Source organism: Ceratotherium simum, chromosome 19 (assembly GCF_057802395.1).
Source record: "Ceratotherium simum simum isolate JZ-2026a chromosome 19, ASM5780239v1, whole genome shotgun sequence".
Taxonomy (NCBI): domain Eukaryota; kingdom Metazoa; phylum Chordata; class Mammalia; order Perissodactyla; family Rhinocerotidae; genus Ceratotherium; species Ceratotherium simum.
The window spans coordinates 24,051,743-24,078,306 of NC_141918.1; the positions used below are offsets into that span (position 1 = coordinate 24,051,743).

General features: G+C 34.2%; 1 protein-coding gene across 2 annotated transcripts in view; it reads right to left on the reverse strand.

Annotated features, from left to right (window-relative positions):
• ASCC3 (activating signal cointegrator 1 complex subunit 3) overlaps positions 1-26,564 on the reverse strand; it is a 344,123-nt gene that overhangs the window by 69,074 nt on the left and 248,485 nt on the right. For both annotated transcript variants that reach the window (XM_004422154.3, XM_087443924.1), the window contains exons 31-36: positions 22,093-22,230; positions 21,885-22,005; positions 20,799-20,931; positions 16,821-16,946; positions 3,288-3,399; positions 2,955-3,089 (exon numbers count right to left, since the gene is read on the reverse strand). In XM_004422154.3, coding sequence (XP_004422211.2) covers positions 2,955-3,089; positions 3,288-3,399; positions 16,821-16,946; positions 20,799-20,931; positions 21,885-22,005; positions 22,093-22,230 — 765 coding nt within the window. The remainder of the gene's footprint in view (positions 1-2,954; positions 3,090-3,287; positions 3,400-16,820; positions 16,947-20,798; positions 20,932-21,884; positions 22,006-22,092; positions 22,231-26,564) is intronic.

A 26,564-nucleotide genomic window follows, 5' to 3' on the forward strand; every position in this document is an offset into this window, starting at 1 on the left:
AGAAACTAAAAACCAAAAGTTAAATACAATACGTGGCCTAAGAAATAAGGAGAAAATTTCATTCACTGTCAAAATTAAATTGATGAAAATATTATAGTAAGTGCAAAGTAATACTCAAGAGAATAGAAGCTTTTCAGTTGTGATCTTCTTAGGAATACTAAAAATTCTTCTTAAAAATAATTACTAAATTCAAAAAATAAAAAAGTTTAAAAATGACTTCAGAAACATCGATGGGCGTATCTTAGTAAAAGGAGATGCTAATAGTGAATAAGTTATAATACTGAACTGTTCAAAAACATAATGTGACATTAAGTACTATAGTAATAAAAACGACGACAATGGAAATAGGCCCTTGAAGCACTAACTGCAGCCCCCACTGCTCTTCTTTGCCCAGTTGTGCTAATCCTTCTGTCCCTGACAGCTCCTGTCTGATTGCTGCTTTCTCCTTGTCTTAAAACCACAAGGAGATTAATATGCATTTTTGGAGGTGAGAGTAGGGAGGATAATGAGGCTATGTGAGTCATTTAAGAATCTTTGGTGTGCTCACAGAAAACATTTAAAAAACACTTCTCAATGAAAGAATGATTTCTAGAAATAGCACTGTAATTACTTTAAACACAATCTTGCTTTATTATTTAATGTTTCTCTGGTAGTTACACATATGTTCTCCAGTGAATAGAGAATAATTCCTGGATAAGAAATTAATAAAATAGTGGTGCCTGCATATCTCCTTGTCACTGTGTATCCTAAGATTCTAATGCCCCACTATCCTCATTCAACAAGAAGTCTCACTGAGACACTGCAGACTTAGACACTACCCAGCAGAAGCTGAAGTTCCCTGGACTAAACATCATAGGATGAAGAGATTACAACATGGTTGCCGAGGAAATTTTTAAGGGAGTACACCAAACAATATCTATATAAATAGTCTGTTGAGTTTACTTTACATATATTTGCAGATGATTTGTTTCGTTTAGTTAGTCACAAAAGAGCTGACTTTATCTTAATAAAAATACCCCATGAGATCAGTGTGACTGGTTTTAGGCAGTGTAACGCTGGGAAGAAACAGACCTCTTGTTCTGATCAATGCCTTTTCATGCGGAAGGCTGAAGCATAGAGGATAATAATTTAATTCCTCTGGTACTGTATACATTTGGGGGCTTCTTTAGTGGAGTGGAAGGGGAAGCAGAATGTAACAGCCATATGGGTTTTCACAAACCTCCTTTACAAACAATGTGCATCCGGTCTTAACATGAGGTACTTTGTACCTCCCACCTCAGTATCTTCCACCTCACTGTGTGTGTGTGTGCATGACATGAGAGGCAGCATAGGACAGTGGTTAAGAATCCATACTCAGGTGCTAGACTACAAAAAAAAAAGTTGGTTAATCTGTAAAACGGGAATACAAACGGGATGTTACCAATATCAAATGAGTGATGGTTGTTAAGATTAAATGACTTTATCAATGTAAAGTTCCAAGAACAGTGCCTGGCACATGAAAAATACACAGAGGGGTTAGCTATTATTATATGTGATCCCAAGCAGACAACTTTTAAATACTGGACTACGTAAATATATCAAGGTAGATAAATATGAAAGAAAAATTATATTCTTAAATCTAACAGATAACTAATTTAAGATGCTTGCCCAAATTAATTAACCATTACTATCTTTCCCCCAGATAAATCCTGTTTTTATGAATCTTTGACTATGAAATGATAAAAACCTCATTCTTAGGAATCTAAAATATTCTTCATTTTTTTATACCTACCTTAGATGTGAATTTTTAATTTTACAAAAAAATCATTTTTTTGATAGCTACTTCATATACTTTAATCCTCCACTCTTTTCTATAGAGCAAACAATAGAAAACTGGTTAATACAGGACCCATCCATCTACCTCTCTATTCATTAACAAATGTTTTCTGACTCACTACAATGTACTTGGCCCTACACTGTGCACAAAATCTATATACTAGTTTCTCAAAGGGAAAATACTGAAAAATTGGAAAACTGTGAAAGGGATATTGAAGCCTACTGAGAATGATACACCAACAGGAGAGATAGGAAAAAACCTAATAAGTAAGTGAACTATCTCAGAATTGGTGAATTTAGAAGAGAAGGACCTTAAAGACATTATAGTCCAATGGTTCTTAACTTTTTTACAAAGCACCAACACATCTGAGGGGTAAGATAATATACAGTATTTACTTGTAACATATGTCCTGACTAATGTACCAATGAAGTTTTGTGGTAAATTATTATACTTAAAATCAACAAAGATCAAAAAAATAAACAACGGACATATATAGTATGCAGAAGGGAAGATGGAGGAGGTATTCCTAATAGTAATTTTAACTTTAATTTACTTGGCAGAAAGCAAAAATGAACTTAGGATAGGTTTTTACCATGTGATAAATCCGGTTGTATTTTTTTTGGGAGGGGGAAGTTAAACAGCTTTCCTGGCATTAATTTTAAGAGATCTTAATCATGTGGATCCTTACGTAAGGAAAATTTAGTAACATCATGAATTCAACAAGAATGACCCAAAAGAAGCAATAAGAAAAGCTTTCAATTATAATTCAGAGGGGCTAGTAGACAGAAGTAGAGGGTGATCACCTGGCTGCCCACAACAGCCTAGTTTACACCTATTATCTTGGCTTCAATATTAATAGTGCTCCACCCCATTATCAGAAAGATCCAGGTTTGGATGATAAATTATGCAGTCAGTCACCTTATCTATGGGGAACTTGGCTCCCTGTAGGAACCAAGATATGTTGCTTTGTATTGATCTTGTTTGACAGAGGGAAGGACTTCATAAACAGTTTCTGCCAAATTTTAAGAAGAACTGGATAGCAACAATTTAAGACCCAAAGTAAACGAGAAGGTATGAAATCTATAAAATATAATCTCTTTACGTTAAAAAAATAATTCAGTAACGTCATGAAACTCACACTCAGAATTGAAAGCAATTCTTCAGTACCGCATTCAGGTTTCAAACGCTCCTTGAACATTCTAACTGTCTGGTGCTTCAAATAGTAATAAGAGGCAATTCGGCCGTATGTCAGAGGTTCAATGCTCCGATTATCCTATTTCAAAAGAAAGATAAAATGACATAAATAAAAAAATACAACAGAAATGGATACATTCATAAAATTAATAATTCATACTACAAATTGCTATTGCAACAATTTTATTACAATTTTTGGTTATCATTAGAAGCAAAACTCCTGTTGTTAAAAAGCCAGGCAGTCTTCGCAGTTGGAATGTATATGGCTGAGTCATACCTCTCCAATTTCAATACAATAGGAATGTTCCAACTCAACCAGGGACTTCTCGACCAGATTGGATAGAAACTTGTTCACAGAATCATGGCTCACATCACTCAAATTGTAGTAGCTAGAAAACAAGCCAGGTCATTATTTGTTTCAATATATATTCTATTAAAATGATCACTTCAATTTCACATTGTTCTTTTCTTTTCAGAATTTCAAAAAACAATTACACATACAAAGAAATAAAGCAACTGCAGTCACCATTCTCATTTTACAGATCAAAAGCCCCATACGAAAGTTTGATGACACTGATCAACAATGACAAGACATTAAACATTTGTAAGACAAGCAGATAAAAATCAGCATCACTTTAAAAAGATACTAACTTTCCAGTGTTAAAACTGGAATTACTTCACATTACACATCTATAGCAAACTAAAATTATGCACTAGATTTAGAAAGGGTTAAGACACATATAATATGTATATTAACATATTAATATATATTTATATATATAAAATTCCCTTTTGTGTATAAAAATCCATCCTTAGTAACTTTACAAAACTCATCGAACTCTTGGTTTGGGTGGTAGATGAGTTCTTTTAGGAAATTTAATCAATTATCGTTCCCCTAGTGCTTAAGGAATAAATGTTATCCTGAAGATTGGAAGGGACATCCTCAGCCTAACAATAAAATTTTCTAACTAAGCTCCAATAGACAGAAAACACAGAGGTTCAGCTCCAGATATTTTCCAAGTAAAAAACCTAAGGACATGCAGTTCACCTGAATGCTCCTCCCGTATCTCCAAGAGGTTCTTGGCAAATCCCTAAGAGCACTAGGAATCTGTGCCTTGGAATAGATCCAAAAGGTGAGGGACTGCCCCACAGTCATGGCAGTTCTTGAATTCCTGCTGGGTGAACCCTGTACCCTAGTCAGCATGGAGAATTTACATGCCCTACCTCCCCTTTCTCCATCCAAATCAAGGAACAGGAGTGGAATGGGGCCTCAGAGAACAGGCTCTCATCATTGAAACCCCAGCAGGAGGGTTTTACATCTGTACAAGACTAGGAAGGAGATATTCATAGCCTGGGAAAAAGTGTTAACATCTCAAATGGGAGCTGTCTAAAGAAAACTACAATCTGAGAAGGATGAAGAAACACGTCAAGTATTGTGATTCCATGCCGCTCCCCACTCCCCCCATTTTCAAAGGAAAAGGTTTGGGGTCAGTATACTATAAAAATGTATTTATCAATATACAAAGCAGGAGTTAAATCATGGCAGGATATATTTTCATTAGAAAGAGGAGTTAGCACAAATGGCTAGGTACACCCAAATATGAGAGTCTTTGCTGAGGGAAAATTAATAATGGTTATTTATTTGGGAAAATAATTATAAATCATAATTATACATGGAGGATTTTAATTTTCATAAAAAAGAAATACTTTTAATTTTAGTCTGTAGAGAAATTATTGCCTTTCCTGGAAAACCTCTTGTCCTAGACCAAAATAAACAATATTTATCAATGAACAGATAAGTATTGAAACCAGGGCTGTTGTTAATTGAAAAAAAATGTACAGACTTTTATCTAACCAGGCATACATGAAAGTGAAAAACCAGCATTGGAAGCCATTAGAAAATATTTCCTTTATCCTGAAAAATGACTAAGAAGGAGTATTTAGTTAGAATAATGTATTCTGCATTAGAGGTGAAAATAAAAATTCTGTACATTCAAAGTCCCATAAAAAAGACAGATCCCCAAAGCCATTCCAAATTATTAACAATAGTTTTTGTCTTTCATTTTTTTCCAACAAATGAAATTTATCACCCAAACTTTCTGCAATATAAGTGCTTACTTTATATTCACATCCTTTTGGCTTGCTAAGCCTATAAATTTTCCAATACTATTTTCAGCTGTCTGGAATAAGATATAGTTGATAAAGTTATTTCTAAATTGAAAACACAAGTGAAAATGTGCCCAGGACACTGACTAAGTAGTACCATTTGTAGAGCAAGAAGCAAACTATTCTTTATGCCATTAAAACTACAGAAAGAAGACATTAGGAAAATAATATTACTGTGAAAAACAAAAAGTTAAAATTCCATTTTTAACTATAAATTTATTAGGTCATTTGAAAAAAAAAATCTCATGGATGTTGCTACTGATTACCACAAGCCACTCTCCTATAAAAATAACTGGAATACCAATTTTAGCATTTTATGCTTTAATGAATAAATTTGTTACACTTACAAAAAATAAACCAGTAATGATAAAAACTTTCCTTCAAAAATTACAGGTTCTTTTTTATATTTATTTTATCTATTGTTTTTGGTATATGTAAGATATACTTTGATGGGCTAATATCCCTTCTAAAGTTTGTTTATTTAAGTCTATTGGGACTTTTTAAAAACTACTTTGTAGGTTTTATCCAGATAATGTACAGTCAGGGTAAACATTTCTTAAACATTTAAAATAAGTTGCAATAAAGAAAAAAAAAATTAACTAAAATCATATCTCTGAAACTACAACAAACTATCTGATGATTACATAAAATATTATTCATAATCTAACTTGCTAAAAATTAATGGATTTTTTTGAGTAGAATAATATGAAAAATTTCCATCGATATTTCTTCTTAATATATTGTTCTTTTCTAATGTGCTTACCAACATTCTTACTGATTTCCATAATAGAAGAAATGCAAAATTCATTTTACGTAGTTGAATTGATATTCAATTTATTCAATATTAATACTCATCTTTATGATATCTGGGGATAATTTAGAAGTAAAAAAAATCACTAAAATTGCTTTCTTCAGGCATTCTAGTATATGTAAGTGATAACTTTTATTTATTTATTTTTAAAGTGACAACTTAAAAATAGAGAATGCTAGCTAAAATATTATATTCAAGAATATAATAGTAAAATATCCATCATTAAAAACTTGTCTCCTATGCAGCCAACACAAATACTAAAATGCATCTATTTTTGTTAGTGATATAACTTCACTGATTTATACCAAGTATTATCTTTTGCTAATATTTGGACTGAGATTCTAAGGTTACTTAAAACATTTTCAAATGCCTTATAAAAGTAAGATATTGCTACATCTTAATTAGATACCTAGTTTGCAAGACACTGTAAAATAATAAAACTAAATGTAAATGGAATTTTTTTTTTAGGTCACATAAAATTTGGAGATAATATATTCTGACACTATTCTGTGAATAAAGGAGTTTATATTTATATGATCTTTATTAGTAGCATTATAAGGCCTTCACTTCTACCACGTGAACTGTTCAGTCACTGACCAATTTCTAGCCTAAATAATTATAAGCATTTAGCTTAAAACATTACATATCATTAATTTCAATTATTACTTTACTAACTTGAAAAAGCATGCAACAGCTAAAAGGTCTGTTTTCATGCTGCACTCTCCACAGTATAAAATTCATAATTTACTGGTTATTTATACAGAAATATTACACAACTGCTTAATTACCGAGAAAGGATACAACGTCGTTTCATGCTCAGTGCATTGAATCATCAAGTCATTATCTTCTCTTTGCCATAAACAGACAGCCTACCTTTTTGTCAGCATGCTATTTCATTTATTTCACAGAGAAACCCAGTTTCACAATAATTGACTTGTCAGAAGCTCTAATTTATGAGGCTGAGCTCTGTAAGATTTCTCTATATTGGACTCAACCTGCACACAAGCAGGGTTGAATATTTACAATGCTGTTAACAGGTGCTGAGTTGTTTAATGATTCTAATAGCCAGAAGCGTACTGAGAAAGCCAGCGGGATCACAATTACAGGCTGTTTGAACACAACAATTACTAGTCCCCCGAGAGGTGTGAAAGTCAAAGGCAGTTTGATACTGACAGCATCTAGCACATGGGCTAGACAAGCTAACTTCTATTAGCAGTCCACTGGGGAAAAGTCATAACAAACCTCTCCCTATCATAAAAATTTACAAAGTTCATTAAATTTAAACTACCAAAAAGTAAAACAACTTTTAAAAAATTATCTTTAAAAGATCTTATCAAAGGACAAATAAGAATACGACACATGAAACCTCAAATTATCTTCTTCCAACCTTAATAAGTATGAAATTTCACTAGTTGAGACTAAAAGAGATTTTATTGAAATGTAAAACATAGATAAAGTTACACCAAACAGTTTGGATTTAATGTGAATAGTGGCAGCCATTTCCTGTTTGGTTTATGTAAACCTTGCTAGAGATCTCTCTGGGAAATTTTTCATCAGTATTGAAATGCTGCCGCTATAACTGTCAGTACTGGGAAGTCATTTGTTACAGCACCATGTTTTTTTATGTTCGGATTATGCAGCAGTAATAATGACAGAAATAATGAAAGTGGTTGCAGGGACAGCTGAAATTACCACAACATTTTTTGTCCCAGAAATATTTAAAAGCTTTCTCAAGGGAAAACAGAGAGTAAAATTGAACATACAAATTGAATCCAGAACTCAATTTGGAATATATTATATTTCATGATGCACCACTACATGTGTTTATATATATGTGAACAAACTAATGTATATATGTGTGTCTACATATATATTTATACATATAAATATGTATGTTTATATGCATATACATATATATTTGCATATATACATATATCTCACACACACACACACACACACACACACACGAGAACATAAACAGACATATAGAGAACACCCCAGGAACCGTGGCGGAAATCTTTGTCAATGTAAGTTTTACTTTTGGTGGTAGCGTGGTGGGGGTATGATTAAATGAAGGAGGTTGGAGAATCAGGTCATATTTATTTATCTATATATGACTGTATTTTGAAAATAGTCTTTGTCTTTTCTATTTTATTTTTTATTTCTTTATTTATTTTCCCCCCAAAGCCCCAGTAGATAGTTGTATGTCATAGCTGCACATCCTTCTAGTTGCTGCATGTAGGACGCGGCCTCAGCATGGCCGGAGAAGCGGTGCGTTGGTGCACGCCTGGGCTCCGAACGCGGGTTGCCAGCAGTGGAGCGCGCGCACTTAACTGCTAAGCCACGGGGCCGGCCCATGTCTTTTCTATTTTAAACAAACCTCAGTTTCTTCTTGTTACGCACACAAGCGTGCACACACATCCCTCCCACCCAACCAAAAGTCAAATCTCATTTTACGGCTCTAAATGATAGGGAGTTCTAAGGATAAATTAAAATTAAACATTATACAAGCTCTTTGTTTGAGACAATGATTTTAGCCTTCTTAAAACTTTTACCAGATCTAAAATAAGTAGGAAAAATGTACCAATTTCCTGAGCTCCTGTGCCTTTCTTTGCTTCCAACTTTGGGGAAAGGTGATGTTAAACACAGACAATAATAAAAAGATATAATTGGGCCGACCTGGTGGCACAAGCGGTTAAGTGCGCGCACTCCGCTGTGGTGGCCCAGGGTTCACCGGTTCGGATCCCGGGCGTGCACCGACGCAACGCTTGTTAAGCCATGCTGTGGCAGCGTCCCATATAAAATAGAGGAAGATGGGCACAGATGTTAGCCCAGGGCCAGTCTTCCTCAGCAACAAAGGGGAGGATTGGCATTGGATGTTAGCTCAGGGCTGGTCCTCTTCACACACACAAAAAAAGATATAATCAAGGGCAAGTCAGAAAGAAAATTGCAGAGCTTGTCTATAAGAGACTAAGTAAAATAAGTAAATTCTTAAATTTATTTAGGAACGATTTCCTATTTTTATCCAGATGTAAAAGTACAGACACTAAAACTGACAATTTTTTTTGTATCAAATGAACAAAAGTGTTATATATTTAGAATTATTGTGGTACGGTTTCCACAAAAAAACAGATTTTCCAACATAGTGCTGAATAGAGAAGTGGATAGGGAGTATGGATATTTCAGTTCTAGACCTGATAATGAGCCTAGTGACAGAGGATGTGTCCTTAGAAACCCTACTGCCTGAATTCTAGCACTGCCTCTGCCCCTCAGGAGCTGTGCCATTGTGGGCCAGTAGGTTAATCTCCCTGGGCTTCATTCCTTTATCTATAAAATGGGGATCATAACAGTACTAAATGAGTTAGGTTTTTGAAACAGCATCTCAAATATAGTAGATGTTCAATAAATTATATTAGTGTAGTTTTTGTTTCCCACGTTATTAATTTCAATTCCTATTTTTATAAATTCTTCTTTGTTTTTATTTATGTTTTGCTAACGTTCTTCATCTAGTTTCTTGAGATGGATGCTTGGTTATTTTATTTTCAAGCATTCACAGTTTCCTGTAGGTGCTCTAAAGATATGAACGTTCCTTGGAATTGTGCTTTGATTGAAATTCATAGGTTTTGTTATGCAACACTTTTATTTTTGTATGGCTCTAGTCTATACCTTTTTTTAAAAATTTCATCTTTCACCAGAATAAAAGTAGGTTAAATCCTAAGCAGTTCGATTTTTTTTTTGGCCATTCTTTTTATTGTTTATTTCTGGTTTCATTACATTACACACTGAGAATATGGCCTTATGATCTCTACGTTTTGAAATAGATTGAGTTGTTCTTTGTAGTCTAGTATATGGTACATTTTTATAAATAAATTTCCATGAGTATTTGCAAGTATGATATATTCGTTTGCGGGGAGGGGTACACATAAAGATACACATATTCAGTGAATTTGTACACTACTATAACTTTTTAGTGATTGTGTTTGTTATTGATGTGAACCATTCTTCTGTCCTTTTTAATCCTCTTTTGCCTTGAATTTTATTTTGTCTGATTTGAATTCTGCAGCTATTGCTTTCTCTTTGTTATTCTCCATATCTTCTTTCAGTCCTTAATTTCCAACTTTTCCATATCATTTCGATTTGATATATAAATCACATATATCATTGCTTATAAATCATGTTTAGCTGGATTTAAAAAAAAATGAATCTGAGAATTTCTGTCTTTCAACAGGGAAATTTAAATCATTTTTAACATTTATGATTATAATTGACCTGACCTATGATATGAATAGACCCTATCAATTCTCTGCTCAAAACCCTACAATGGTTCTCATTGCACCCAGAACGAAAGTCTAAGGCCTTATCATGGTCCAAAAGGTCCCACATGATCTGTACTACCATCGACCCCCAACATCCCTAACCTCACCTCCTGTTACTCTGCACCCCTCACTTATTCCACTTCAGCTACACCTTCTCCTCGCTGTGCCTTGAATACACCAGACATGCCTGCCTTGGAACCTCTCCTGTTCCCTGGGCCTGAAATATTGTTCCCCAGATATTCATGTGGTCAACCCTCTCATCTCTTTCAAGTCTTTGTTCAAATGTCAGCATCCTTTTTTATTTTTTGAACAATACAGTATTGTTTAACCATAGCCACCATGCTGTATATTAGCTCCCCAGAACTTATTTACCTTATAACTGAAAGTTTGTACCCGTGATCAACATCTCCCCATTTCCCCCTTTAGCACTTTTAATTAGGCCCACTCTAACTCCCTATTTAATACTGTAATTCCTCCCACTCCACCCTCTGGCTCTCCTAGTCTTCCTTACCTTGTTCTCCTTTTTTCAAAGCACTCATCACCTTCTAACATACTTTTAAATTTACTGTATCTGCTAAAAGAATATGAGTGCCATGAAAATAGAAATTTTGTGATTAGATTACTAATACATCTTTAAAATCCCTAGAATAGTCCCTGGCACATAAGAGGCACTCAACAAACGTTTACTGAATTAAGGAATATAGATTTAATTTTTAAATGCTTATACCTTACCATTTTAAATAGATTTTATGAATTTTGAGACTAGAGATTTTTACTCATGTTGCTACTACTTTCCAACAGAACCTAATCATAGCTTTTTTTTTTTGAGATATAACTGACATATAACATAGTATTAATTTTAGGTGTAAGACATAATTATTTGATATATGTATATATTACAAAATGATCACCACAATAAGTTTAGTTAACATCCATCACCAGACAGTTACAATTTTTTTTTCTTGTGATAAGAACTTTTAAGATCTACTCTCTTAGTAACTTTCAAATATGCGGTACAGTATTATTAACTATAGTCACCATGCTGAACACTACATCCCCAGAACTTATTTATTTTATAACTGGAATTTGGACCTTTTGACCACCTTCATCTATTTTGCCCACCCCACCCTCTACCTCTGGCAACCACCAATCTGTTCTCTGTACCTATAAGATTGTTTTTTTTTAATTTTAGATTCTATACGTAAGTGAGATCATATGGTATTTGTCTTTCTCTGTCTGACTTATTTCACTTAGCATAATGCCCTCAGAGTCCATCCATTGTCATAAATGGGAAGACTTCCTTCTTTTTAATGGCTGAATAATATTCCCTTGTATATATGTATATGTGGTGTATATATATATATACCACATTTTCTTTATCCATTCATTTGTTGGTGGACACTTAGGTTATTTCCATGTCTTTGCTATTGTAAATAATACTGCAATAAACATGAGGGTGTAGATAGCTTTTTGAGAGTGATTTCGTTTTCTTTGGATAAATACCCAGATGTGGAATTGCTGAATCATACGGTAGTTCTATTTTTAATTTTTTGAGGAACCTCTATACTGTTTTCCATAGTGGCTGCACCAATTTTCATTCTCACCAACAGGGCACAAGGGTTCCCTATTCTCCACATCTTCACCAGCACTTGTTATCTCTTGTCCTTTTGATAACAGCCATCCTAACAGGTGTGAGGTGATATCTCATTGTGGTTTTGATTTGCATTTCCCTGATTAGTGATGTTGAGCATCTTTCCATGTACCTGTTGACCATTTGGATGTCTTTTTTTGAAAAATGTCTATTCAGATCCTCTGCCCATTTCTTAATCAGATTTTTTTTTCTATTGAGTTGTATGAGTTTTTCATATATTTTAGATATTAACCCCTTATCAGATAAATGATTTGCAAATATATTCTCCCATCCATAGGTTGCCTTTTCATTTTGTTGATGGTTTCTTTTGCTGTACGGAAGCTTTTTAGTTAGATGTAGTCCCACTTGTTTATTGTTGCTTTAGTTGCCTTTGCTTTTGGTGTCAAGTCCAAAAATTCATTGCCAAGATTGATATAAATGAGCTTACTGTCTATGTTTTCTTCTAGGTCTTTTACGGTTTCAGGTCTTACCTTCAGATCCACTTTGAGTAGATTTTTGCGTATGGTGTAAGATAGTGGTGCAGTTTCATTCTTTTGCATGTGGCTGTCCAGTTTTCCCAACACCGTTTATTGAAGAGATTGTCTTTTCCCCATTGTATCTTGTTGGCTCCTCTGTCGTAAATTAATTGACCATATACTCGTGGGCTTATCTCTGGACTCTATTCTGTTCCATCGATCTAGGTGTCTGTTGTTATGCCACTACCATACTGTTTTGATTACTACAGCATTGCAATACAGTTTGAAGTCAGGAAGTGTGTTGCCTCCAGCTTTGTTCTTCTTTCTCAAGATTGCTTTGGCTATTCAGGGTCTTTTGTGGTTCCATACAAATTTTAGGATTGTTCTATTTCTGTGAAAAATGCCATCGTAGCTCTTTTTTTTTTTTAAAAATATTGCTATACCTATTCTGGACTGATTAATTCACATGGCAACAGCTTGGGCATAGGTTTCTACTTCAGAGTAATAATGACACTCTTAGTCTTAACCTAGCCAGCTATCTCAAAATACATAAAAGTGGATACTAAAGGAACTAGCACACTTGATATGGATGGTCAAGAGTAGATAAACCACCACCTCCTGAAAATTAACTGAAGTGCATTTATCAATATATGACTGGACTTTTAAGACTGTTAGAGCTTAGCTGGCTATAAGGGCTGGGGAGGGCACTGCAGGCAGGAAGAAGAGTGATGGCAAATGCACGAAAATGAGAGGAACCTCTCACCTAGAGGTGGTGTGGATTAAGGTCTCCTTTGATCTATCCTAGCCCCTTTGGTGGTGGTAGGGGGATACCCAGTTCTCATTTGGGGCAACCAGAGAGCAGGAAAAACAGCTGCCACAACTACTAAGTGCCCTAAGCCAATGGATCAAGATGATGTGTCCTTTGATCCCTAGTCCCAGAATTTCCTAGCAAAGATAGCCATCAGATAAAGTAAGTGACACAATGTGAGGAATACTAAGGAATACTCATACTCGCGTATGTACATGAACTACAATCACAAGAGCAGGAGATACCCTAAGCTGTCAATATCCAAGAAGTCCCCTGGCTCAGAGGCTGAGGATAATTTCTGTAAGTTATAACCCAAGTACATCCCCTCAAGATTTCATCTTTTTCCACTGTGCTAACTTCCTTAAGCTGCTTCTTCTGCCCCTAATTAATACTGTTTATTATAGTTCATGTGGATTTTCTCACCATATTATTATTAAATAGAAGGTAGTTTTTAACCAGAGCAACAGGGAGTGATGCCTACTCTAGTTCCCTCTCAGTGGGACCCCTTTTCCGACTAGCATCTCCAACCGTGCTTTTGGCTCATCTCACATGGTTGAAAAAATGTAAACCCTAGACAATCTCCTACTCATTACCTGAATGTAAAGACTTAATGCATTCTATGTCTACTAACTGAACTTTATCCAGCTCCCACATCCAACATAATACATCTAATTTCTGATTAATACTATCTGACAGTTTGCAAATTAGGCTAGATTGAGGATAGACTAAAAGCAGGTTAAGCTGTTGGAGAACTAAGGAAGCAAGGGAAAAGAAAAATTAAAATGCAAATTTGAGGTTTGAGGTCAAAATAAATAGATGCAGAGTGATAACATTAACAAAAGTAAGAACAATTAGAGGAAGATATTGCTATATGATTAATTCAGTTTTAGACATGTTGAGCTTGAAATGATGGTGGGAAGTTCATGTGGCAACATTCAGAAGGCAGGTGGAGAATGAGACTGTAACTTGATAGAGAGCGGATTGGAGTAATATATTTTGGGGTCTTTCATATATAGGTGATATTTTAAATATAGAAGGGATCTCTAGAGGAGAACTTCTTAATATTACGCATTGAGAGGAGCACGACATCACTTCTATGGTATTCTTGCCAAAAAGGGCAGAACTTAAACTTAGGGAAGAGGAACCTTTAGTGGAACCCAAATTGAAGGACATTCTATAAAATAACTGCCCAATATTCTTCTCAAATGTCAAGGTTATGATAGATAAACACTGAGGAAATGTCACAGATTGGAGTAAACTAAAGAGAAAGGATAACTAAATGCAATGCAGGATACTAAATTGGATATTGGACAGAAAAAGGACATTGGTGGGACAATTGATGAAATTTGAATAAAGTTACATAGTGTTACATAAATGTTCATTTCCTGGTTTGGATAATTGTACTATGGTCATGTAAGACGTTAACACTTGAGGAAGCTTGGTGAAGGATATACAGTGCCTGTTTGTACTATTTTTGCAATTTTTTTAAAGTTTTGAATTGTTTCAAAATAAAAAGTTACTTTTTTTTTAAATTTAAGAAAAGGAGATGTACATACAAAGTCCAGTGTATCTGTGGATTCAGTAGGAAATATAATTTGCTAAAGAATTCAATCTGCCTCAGTGAATTATTCCCTTGTTTGCTAATCAGACAAGCTGAGAGAAATGATTAGGTTCTCAGTCTCCAAATTAGACTCTTTAGGATGATACAGACCAGTAAAGCAAGCAGAAGGGAGTACAGGAATAGCAGTTCACTAATCAACATTAGTTATGTTCTTCATAATTAATAAAGAGCTTAGAAAGACTTTAATGCACGTATTTGATTCTCAGTATGGCCCTGTGAGGGAGGCAGACTATTACTCACTTCCCAGATGAAGAAAGGGAAGCCGAGAGAGGTGAAATGACTCAAGGTCACACAGTTAGTAAAAGCTGAAACAAGAATCAGTGTTCTGATTCCAAGTTCAAAGCTCTTTCCACCACATTGTCTCTATTCTACTGATATATGAAAAATGAATATATCAACAGTTACACACCAAGCCTCCCCTCCTTCTAAAAAAATAAAGAGTTGTGAGTCAGAAAACTTAGGTTTTTAAGTCCTGGCTTTATCACAAAGTAGTTATGGGATCCAGGGAAAGTCACTTTAAGTTTCCAGTCTTCATTTCTTCAATATCAAACAACAATTTGGACTAGAGTGCGTGTAAAGTCTATCTCAGTATACGACTCCACAATTCTAATCCTGTGATCTATTTACTATGATACACTTGCAGTGCTGGATGGCTATCTCACCAATTCTGTAGTCATGTTCCCAAATGATATTTTGTACCTAATCCAGAGGTCCTAACAGTTGAGGAAACTGAGCAAAACGGCACCACATTCTCAAACTCCTATCTATGGAAGTGGAAATGCTGGCTGAAAATAAACAAATTTCTTAAGGTACCAACAGGCAAGATTTAGTAATAACATTTTCATCATGATGTCTCTGTTTAAGACTTTACAATTGTTTAAATTTCCTCTTTCTTATATCAGGAATGTCTCCTAACTTTGGCCCTCCTTCCGTTCCCTCTGCATCTGTTTAGGTCCTATTTATCTTTCCCCTATTATTAAACAGCTTCCTAACTGCTCTTCTTGTAAATGTCTCCCCATTCCAGTTCATTCCCTACCATAGTGCCATAAGTATTGAAACAAAACAAAACCTAATTTGATGATGTTAAAACTATGTTTAGAAACTTCTAACGGCTCACCACAGCCAAGAGGATCAGATGCAAACTACTTTAGCATGGCATACAGGCCTTTTACTCTCTGGTGCTTGGCCCACTTTCTGGTCAAGACAATCTTCTTGTCTCCACGCTCGTGAAGCTCTGGCTACATCAAACTTCTCAGCCTTCTTTAGACACTCTTTCAAGCCCTGAGGGCCTTTGCCCATGTAGTATTTTTGGGCCTTCCACCTTTTCTACTCCTGTTCCAGGTTCAAGATCTGGCTGAAGTATCATCTCTTCTGTGAAGCTCTCACTCTCACAGGCTTAAATATGGTTCTATTAGAGCACTTATGATTCACACTGTAATGATTTATATGTCTTTTTCCCATGTTAAAGGATCATCCTTTGAAGACAGGGGATGATGTACACTCCTCTTTATGCCTCAGTGTCTAGTATAACACCTGACAAACAGGTGCTGAATGAGAAGCTAACTCATATGCCTGGAGTAAAAGATACTCCATCACAACTCCCCCAATTTTATTTCCTCTTGCAGCGTTCTTATTAACTCTTACAAGTGCTTTACAAATTCTTCCCCTTACAACTTCACAAGACTTCACTCTCCTCTGAATTCCAACTGTACCCAAGTCAGTCACTATCATGTAATTTATCATATTTCCTGGTGACTTTTGAGTGTCTTGTCTGCCTAACTATAGACCAAACTCCTCAAGTATATTCTGTTAATTAAAATAAGCAAAGTAACAAACACACACAATTATTTTCCAATGTCATATTATATTGTGATCACATATACATCATCATATATACATCATCTGATTCTCTGGGCAAATGCATATACCTAGAATGTCCAAAGTTCTGACTTTTGAAAGATAAATAGTTGTCCTGTGCTTACCTGGGGTTCATGATAAGACGTCGGAAAAAGTAAGTCCAGGTGATATAATCCATTGCATCTTGCTTAGATGTTATTGTACCACCAGCAATCTCTGCGTTTAAATGGTCAGAGAGCACTCCCAATAAGCTATACGGTGAACAAGACATGGGAAACATACATGAACTCTGAATTAAACACACTTTAGCTCACATAATCAAGATTCAGATTTTACATCCCAAGATATAAAACAAATATGTTTTGTATAATTTGTATATTTTGTATATAATTTTGGAGAAATGAATTGCTAGATGGAAATAAAGACAGGCTGACAGAAAGGGAGCTAGTATGTTTCAGGAGAGAAGATGAGAGCCAAGGTAACAGCAGATAACAGAAGATACACCTTGGGGAGCAGGAAAAAGTACACGTATGAGATATTGGAGTTAAGTATGGAATAATACCAAGGCAGATGAAAAGAGAGTTGGCAAGAAAGGGATGATAGTTATGACAGAGCAAAGACATTCATTCATTCAGTAAATATTAAGTTTCTAGTCGTAGAAGATATAATTGTACAAGGTGTCGTGGAGTATACAAAGATGACTGGATGTGTTGAAAGACTGGCATAACAAAATGTTCATTTTAGTTTCTTATGTAAATCACAAAAAGAAGGGAAGCTATATCCACGAAAGGAAAGGCTAAATAAATGATGATACACAGAATGATATGGAGATATTAAAAATAGTTTTTGCAAAGGATTAAGAAAATGGCTATAATAAGTTGAAACAAAAAAACCAAATTTCTATATTATTCTCAATCACCAGTGGCATAGTATAAACGTGTACAGTCAATTGGAGGGCAATTTGGCAATATCTATTTAAACAATCACTATGACACAGTAATTTCACTTTCATTATCACCTGCTGGAGAAACACTTATGTGTCAGATAGGGAAGCAAAATAGTTCATTGCAACATTATATGTAAGAGGAGAAAATTGGAAACTGTCTAAATGCTCATTAATAGAGAAGTTAATGTATAAACTATGGACTACTCTGTAACGTATTAATAATAGTCATATCAAGGTACAAAATTAAAAATTTTAGTAATTAAAAATTTTAGTTAACTTTTTATGAAGTATACATAGAGGAAATTACATAAATTAGACATGTACAACTTAAATAATTTTCACAATGAGAACACACCTGTGTAACCAACACCAAAATCAAGCATTACCAGTGCCCCAGAAGCCATCCTTTTGTGCTTTTTAGTCACTATCCTTGCTCAAAAGGATATTCTGACTTTTCTTTCTTTTTCTTACCATATTGTAGTGGCTTGGGCCTCTAGCACAATGCTTTCTGGAAGTGGTAAGGACATCCCTATATCATTCCCTATCTCAAAGGGAAAGGTTGTGATAATTCATCATTAATTTGTGAATGATGTTTACAGTAGATTTTTTTGTAAATACTCTTTATCTGACTAAGTATATTTCCTTATATTCTTGTTTGCTAAGAGTTTTTATTATGAATGGGTGTGGAATTTTATCAAATGCCTTTTTTTTTTACATTTATGAGATAATCGTATGATTTTTCTCATTTTTTCCTGCTAATGTGGTGAATTATATTCATTTATTTTCAAATAATAAATCATCTTTGCATTTATGGAATAAACTACACCTAGTTGTAATATATTGTCTTTTTATACATGCTGGATTTGATTTACTAATGTTTTATTTATGATTTCTACATCTATATTCATGAGACACAGGTTTGTTATGTTCTTTTCTTGTAAATTTCTTATCAGGTTTTGTTATCAAGGTTCTCTAGTCTCATAAAACAATTTGGCAAATATTCCTATCTTTTCTACTATTAGGAAGAGTTCATGTAAGACTGATGTCATTTCTCCCTTAAATGTTATGAATTCACTAGTGAAGCATCTGGGTTGGAAGATTTCTTTGTGGAAAGATTTTAAATTTCAGATTCAATTACTTTGATAGATAAGAGACAACTTAGATTTTCTATCTCCTTTTGTGTCAGTTTTAGTAAGTATTTTTTTGAATTTTACCATTTGATCTAAATTTTAAAAATTATTTGCATAAAGTTTTTCATATCTTATTATCTTTTTAACATCTGTAATATCTTTTCACTCCTAATATTTTGTTCCTTCTTTCTTTTTTTCTTGGTCAGACTTAAAGGTTTATTGATTTTATTCTTCTTTTCAAAGAACCAACTTTTTGGCTTTGTTGATTTTTTTTCTAATGTTTGTTTGATTTCAATCCATTAATTCTCTTATCTTTCCTGGAGTTCAATTTGCTAATTTTGCTCCAAATTCTTGAGATGGCTACTTAGATCATTGATTTTTCACTCTTTCTTTTTAAATATATCTATTAATCATCATAAATGTTTTTTAGCACAGTGTTAGCTATATCCCACAACATTTAATGTTTTTATATTTTTCAAATTAAAAAAAATCAGTGAGCCAGCCCTGAGGGCCTAGTGGTTAAAATTTGGTGCGCTCAGCTTTGGCGGCCAGATTTGGTTCCCCAGTGTGGACCCACACCACTCGTCTGTCAGTAGCCATGCTGTGGCAGTGGCTCACATAGAAGAACTAGAAGGACCTACAACTAGAATATACAACTGTGTACTTGGGCTTTGGGGAGGAAAAAGAAAAAAAAAAGAGAAGATTGGCGACAGATGTTTGCTCAGGGCGACTCTTTCCCAGCCCCCCCCAAAAAAGGAAGTAGAATGGAAAAAAAAAATAGTAGTACTTATGAGAGAATAAAAAATCCAATAACTATTTACACTATAAATTAGAAACATGTTTTGTCCTCTGCAGTTAGGATACAGTATATTCAAAAAGACTGACAAAAGGTAGCAAGTGTTGTAAGTGAAAAATACATAAATCTGAGGAGAGAGACTATTTTCAGCTGAGAAAATGAGGGAAGACTTTTGTCAAAGGGGTAGTAGTTACTGGGCCAAAAAGAAGTATGTGATTATTCTGAAATAGGCCACTAGCCTGAATTATTCATCACAAGTTCCTTTATTTTAGATATTTATTAACTATACTATAAAAACACACATCAAACTAATACTTTTTTAAATGCTTACTATGTGGTAGACACTGTTCTAGGCACTATATATTTTTCTGTGGCTGAGAAAGATACTCCCTGAGCTAACATCTGTTGCCAATCTTCCTCTTTTTGCTCGAGGAAGATTCGCCCTCAGCTAACATCAGTGGCAATCCTCCTCCATTTTGTATGTGGGTCACCGCCACAGCATGGCCGCTGATGAGTGATGGAGGTCCGCACCTGGGAACCAAACCCAGGCTGCTGAACCAGGGTGCACTGAACTTAACCACTAGGCCATAGGGCCAGCCCCAGGCACTATACATTTAATCATTATAAGTACCCTATGAGGTAGCTAATATTGCTATCATCTCCATTTTACAGGTAGGTGCACTGAGGAATTAAATAACTTGCTCAAGATCAAACAAGTAAATGGTGGAGCTCAGATATGAACCCAGGTTGTCTGGCTCCAGAGTCCATGCGACTGAACAGTGCACTACACTGCTTCTTTTACAGAAGGTTTTCTTTGTGAGGAAGATTAGCCCTGAGCTAACAGCTGATGCCAATCCTCCTCTTGCTGAGAAAGACTGGCCCTGGGCTAACATCCGTGCCCGTCTTCCTCTACTTTAGATGGGACGCCACCACAGCATGGCTTGACGAGCAGTGTGTCGGTCCGCGCCCAGGATGCGAACCCAAGAACCCCAGGCCGCCAAAGCTGAGCACGAACTTAACCGCTACACCACCGGGCTGGCCCCAGTTTTGTTTTTTTTCAATGAAAATTATAATTGAATTTTGTCTTAGAGCAATAATTATACTTAGTTTCACTTCAAATAATTCTTTTGAATTCGAAGTTTTACTGATTTTTATCTAATAAAATGTAATCACATAAATATTAACTTGCTATGACATGAATCCATTTAAATTAATTTATAGCAAAATTTACCTTGATTCTACTGGGAAAGGTTCATAAAGAAATTTTTTGTAGAAGTCTTTCTTTATATCATGAACCAGAATTACAGCTTTGCCTTGGTCATCAAACTGAGGCCTCCCAGCACGCCCCATCATCTGGAGTACGTCTATAAAAAAGAGAACAAGAGGTATTCTGCAATATGGCATATAGCATAATGTATATTTACTGATTGAGATATGTTTCAACAAGACAACAAAACAACAAAGGAAAGAGAATATTTTAAGAGCATGTGTGCTATCTCTGATGCCTATGATTGAGTTCCCTAATAATTAATCAATTCACTATGATAGAAAATTGAGTCCTCAAAAGGGTCTCTCCTACGGTTCGTAAAAGTAAGAAACATGAAAGGTTCCTTTAGTTAAATGCTTAAAAATGCTGTTTAAGAGTTATTACTATTTTAATTAAACACGAAAAAGAAAACAAACATAGGAAAATCTCTTCAGCAGATTCATTTGATTATTTTCCCCCATGAATAATGGGTCCATCGAGGCCCCGTCCACCTCTCACACATGGTATAAAATTTCTTTCTTTATACCACAGGAATCTCTGAGGTAAGTAATGATTTAGAAATGATACAGTTTTTACATGTATTCATTGAGTGGAAATACACCCTGAGTATATTTCCCTTTCCAGAACCCACTGAAAACGCTTTTATCAAATTTTAAAGTATGTGAATAGAACGTTCATGTACAAATTGTAGCAACAAGTAATTTGTTCTAGAAGACCCAAGGAAGTATCACTTCTAGTGAAACAGATTTAAAATTAAACATTATAATGTTTCACTATAATTTATTAAGTCACTAGTAGCTAGTAATCAGTACTTTTATCTATTTACGAATTTTAAACCATTAGTTATGCTTTTGAGATTTATCACCAAACTGGGTAAGTAAAAGTAAAAAAACCAGCTCAGTACTTTGAATATTTGCACTAGAAACAAAAACTTAAAATTTGTTCATTATATGTTTAAATGTGACCAAGTCTCTAAAATTTAAATCACGTGAATTAGAATTATTAAGGCTAAAATAGAAGCTTAATGTATCTGTAAATTTTAAAAATTACCTGTAATGGGAAAATCCACATAACGTCTTGTTTTTCCATCATAATATTCTGTTCCCTTAATAATTACTAAATGAGCTGGAAAGTTTACACCCCAGGCTAATGTACTTGTAGCAATAAGAACCTAAAAAATAAAAGATAATATCTTACATCTAACTAAAACAAAGCTTTTAAGTTACATTTAAATACCTATTAGTGGAAAAAAAAGTACCTGAACTTTACAGTTTACAAATAGTTCCTCTACTGTTTTTCGGTCTCTCTCATGTAGACCAGCATGATGCATTCCTATGCCGAAAGCAAGTGTCAGCTTCAGGTTGGAATCTCTTAGCGTTCCAATGATGTTCTCCATCTGCAAAGAAAAACACAATCACAAGATGTAAGTGCATTAGCTTTAAAATTTTCATTTTAAGACTATTTAATTTTGTTTTTTGCTTTTTATATTATATAGGCATAAAAATATAAGCCCTATCTACAGTTATGATTACAGTTAACTGAAAAGAACAACTACTTAGTGAGAATGTATAGTTTAAACAAATTAAAGTTTAAATGTTATCCATCTTATTTTTATACATCAAGGAAAAAAAATCTGTGAATAAATGGAATATCCCCTTAATGAGTAACAACTATTTAAACGGATGCAATGTTGCCTAAAACGTTTCAATGTTTCTGTTTGTCTCTTGTTATAGAAAAGAGTTCTTTTTGGCTCAGTGCTAAAACTTTAGAAAATATGAACAAAAACTAGTGAAAAAAATCAGTCATAATCCCACCAGATAGATAGAAATCATTAAAATTTAGGCTTTCCCACTTAGTGGGAACTTAGTGACCCAGGACATGTCACACAACTTATTTGAGCTTCAGTTTCTTCATTTAAAAAATCAAACTGGTGTATTTTTGTTTACTTCTCTTTATTTGATCAATTATCCATTTAAATACTTTTCATATTTACTCGATTATTTTTGTAAATTATCTTCTCATTTTTCAAAGTGGATGTCACAGTCTTTTTTCTTATTGGTTTGTGATAGCTTTTTAGGTATGAAGGATGCCCATCCTTTGTCCATCATATGCTATAATACTTCCATCCAGTTTTTTATTTGTACTTCATTTGATTTATTTATTTATTTATTGTGAGGAAGATCAGCCCTGGGAAGACTGGCCCTGGGCTAACATCCGTGCCCATCTTCCTCCACATTATATGGGATGCCGCCACAGCATGGCTTGACAATCAGTGCGTTGGTGTGTGCCCGGGATCCGAACCCCGGGCCACCACAGCAGAGCGCGTGCACTTAACCGCTACACCACCGTGCTGGCCTCTTATTTATTTATTTAACTTTATGGACTTAAATTTTTAAATTGGTCCCTTATGTATTTGTTGCTTAGAAAACTTTTCCTATCTTGAGATCAAATACATACTTAGTTACTATTTCTTCAATGTATGTTATAGTTTTATTTTTTACATTTAAATAATTAACATGTAATTTATCTTGTAATAGAAAGTATGACAGAAATCTAAGTTTATTTTTCTTAATTAATCAATTATTTTAGCAGTATTGGTTAAATAATTCCTTACCTCACTTATTTTAAATGCTAACTTTATTATATTCAGAATTCTTATACAGTCCAGTTTTTGCATTTTAAAACAGATTTCACTTACAGCTTCAGTTTAGCTTCCTAAATTTTCATATGTCTAAACAGTTTCTGAAACTCATATTTTATAAATAATCTCTGAATATTCTATCACTTTCCATTCTACATGGAAAATACTTAATGCAACACAGATTTTATGGCCAGCAGCAACAAATCTTATTTTCTTACAAAACTTACTCCTAGTAAAGAACTAAATAGAAAGCCCAATGTCTTTCTCTTTAATAATAGACCTCTACTGGTCCTTAAAGTGGAGGATGACACCAGGTTCTTTTTCGGCAACTCCATGAGGCGAGTAATGCAGAGATCAAGTGGTTTGAGAATATATGAGCATTTAAAAGAAGGACATATTTTCGTTGCATCTATAGCTTCACTACCATATTCTACCAACAAACAACAGTGGAGGAGGAACTTGGAAATAGGTACCTGTATAATTATTACACGCCTGAAGACTCAGAAAGAAGTATGAAAAACTGACATTGTCTTCAGATGTCATTTCCTTTTTTCCTTCTACTGTTAATCACCTCTAATGTACACACGTATACTTGCAATACACTAACTCTCCTGGCAGTGCATAAACCAGTAAGTAGCTCACAAAATCTCCATCTAGAGAAACTTTAGTTGGCTACTGAAGTTTAGTAAAAATGCACAAGACAAACACATCCATATAATGAAGCCCTCCAACTGCTTCCATTCTTACTCATATTATTTGCAATGGTCAGAAAATTTTTCTAAGTTTTTTTATGTGGGAACCAATTGTTTCATACCAATAATTCAAAAATCAAGAAGATGAAGTTTGGCTTTATAATACTTATTAATATAAAAAGCATTGCATAGACTAGGTAACATTTTAATGACATACACATCAGAAATGGTATTTGACAACTTTCCCTGAACTGAATGCAATGTATAAACAGTTCATTCTGTTTCATAGTCACAGTATGGTCACCTGACATTCCTGCATTCTTTACTTTATAAACTGTTAAGCAAGAGTATGAAAATGTATTAACACATATCCACTTTACCTTTAAAATTAGCACTGAATAAGCTGACTGGTACAAATGCATGCCATAAAGAGAGGTGCTTGTCTTGTCTCATAAATTTTATGTTAGCCATTCCCAAGTGACAGCCTATTATCCATTTTTTTGTTCAATAGTTCACTGCATAAAATATCTTCAATTTACACTATTAATATTAATTCACTGATATTCTTGCTCTGACAATTAATTTCAGGGATTTTTTTTCAGTTTCATAGCTTAAATAACAGTCTATTTTTATAACTCGTATAACTTATAGTGTTCCATGGCAATGCCAATCATATCCAAAGAGTAATGTACCATTTACCATACAAAAGCTAAAGAATCCTATGGCCTGAGGTTTGGTTAGGCATTAATATTCTGTCTGTTCACAACAGAGAAGGCTAGCTGTTTCTCATTCCCCCTGCCCCCACTTTCACATAAATCAATGCACTAAAGAGAACTATTTGCCTATCCGAACTGGCAAAGACCTAAAATCCTCATGAGGACAATCACAAAAAACAACTTCATTTATTACATGGTTACTGTGCATGAATTGTGAGTTATTTGAACATCATAAAAAAGCAAAATTTATAGTATTGTTACTCAATCATTAAGCATAAAATACTACTAGGACTGCTTGTTTAAATTTGAAAATATAAATTTTTGATTAAATTATGTACATCTTTATTACTGCACTTAAAAACAAGTTTCATCTTGATTGAAACATCATAATACAAGCAAAAATTTTCAGGAACTTAGGATAATGAAAGCTTAAAACACGATAACATATTATTTACTGAGTATTTCTTATGTGTCAGGCATTATGCTTATCACTTTACAAAGTTTGTCACATTTAATCCTTTACATAAAGTAATATAGCTCTAATGTAACACCCAATTCATTTACACACCCAGTAACTTTCAAATCAAAGGTTAAAAGTTCAGTGATCTTGACTACTACAGAGCCGCCTTTCTCAATCCAGGTTCCGTAAGAGAATTAACCCCCACAAAAAATATTTGAATTACCATCCTCTTAATTTTTCCAAGGAGAGCTAATACCATTCTGGATGGTAGGAGAAAAGTTCATTTATTACATACAATGGAGGCCTTAGGCCATTAAGGCTTAACTTACGTCTTGTTAAGAAAGGCTACTATAGAATTTTAAAAAGAATAGTCATAATAATTAAAACACTTTGATAGAAGAAGTTTTAATTCCACAGCTCATTTCTGTTCAACTAACACTTATAATGTATAGGTATCTTTCTAATAAACAGTCTTTGAAATATGTCTGACTATTGATAGTTAACCAAAAAAATTATTCAATATTATAAATAAAAGAAAAACAGACCTATGTTCTTCTAAGTAGTGGTCTTTTTCTAGGGTGGTGGGGGAGGAGGCACATATGTAAACTGTTGAACCATTTACTTTAACTTAATAGAATTTTTTTTTATATTTTAAATTTATTATACTCAAAAAGCTTTTGTAGAAAGATAGGATTCCATTTAAGTAGATACATTACTCTGTGCCTGAAATACATTCCAGTCAGAATATAATTCAGTGAGTTGATGACAATGCTGGCTCCAAAAGAAAGGAGGAGACCAGATTGGACAAGAATGAGCTAACAGATTGTGCAGCCCGATTCTGTCCCTTTGAGTGTGATATATTGTTTCAAGATGCTAAAAACCCATACTTTCTCAAAGCATATCTGTTGTGCTGGTTTTCCCATTTTCACAGAATCCTCATTATCAGAACTCTGTGCTCTTTTCAAAGCACATCAGACTCAGACCATATGGCACTGAATAATGCTTATCAATTGTCTAAAATGCTCAATAAAAGATGCACCATACAGAAGAATAATGAAAGTTACAAAGACTTCTTTTTTCACAAAAATAATTAAATATATCACATCTGGTACAGATGTTAAATCAAGTTAAAACATGTCCTCATAATTACTAAGAGTTAATTTCTTAAAATACATTTCTCTATGGTAAACCCCATGGACTAAAGGGGAAAAAACGAAAATG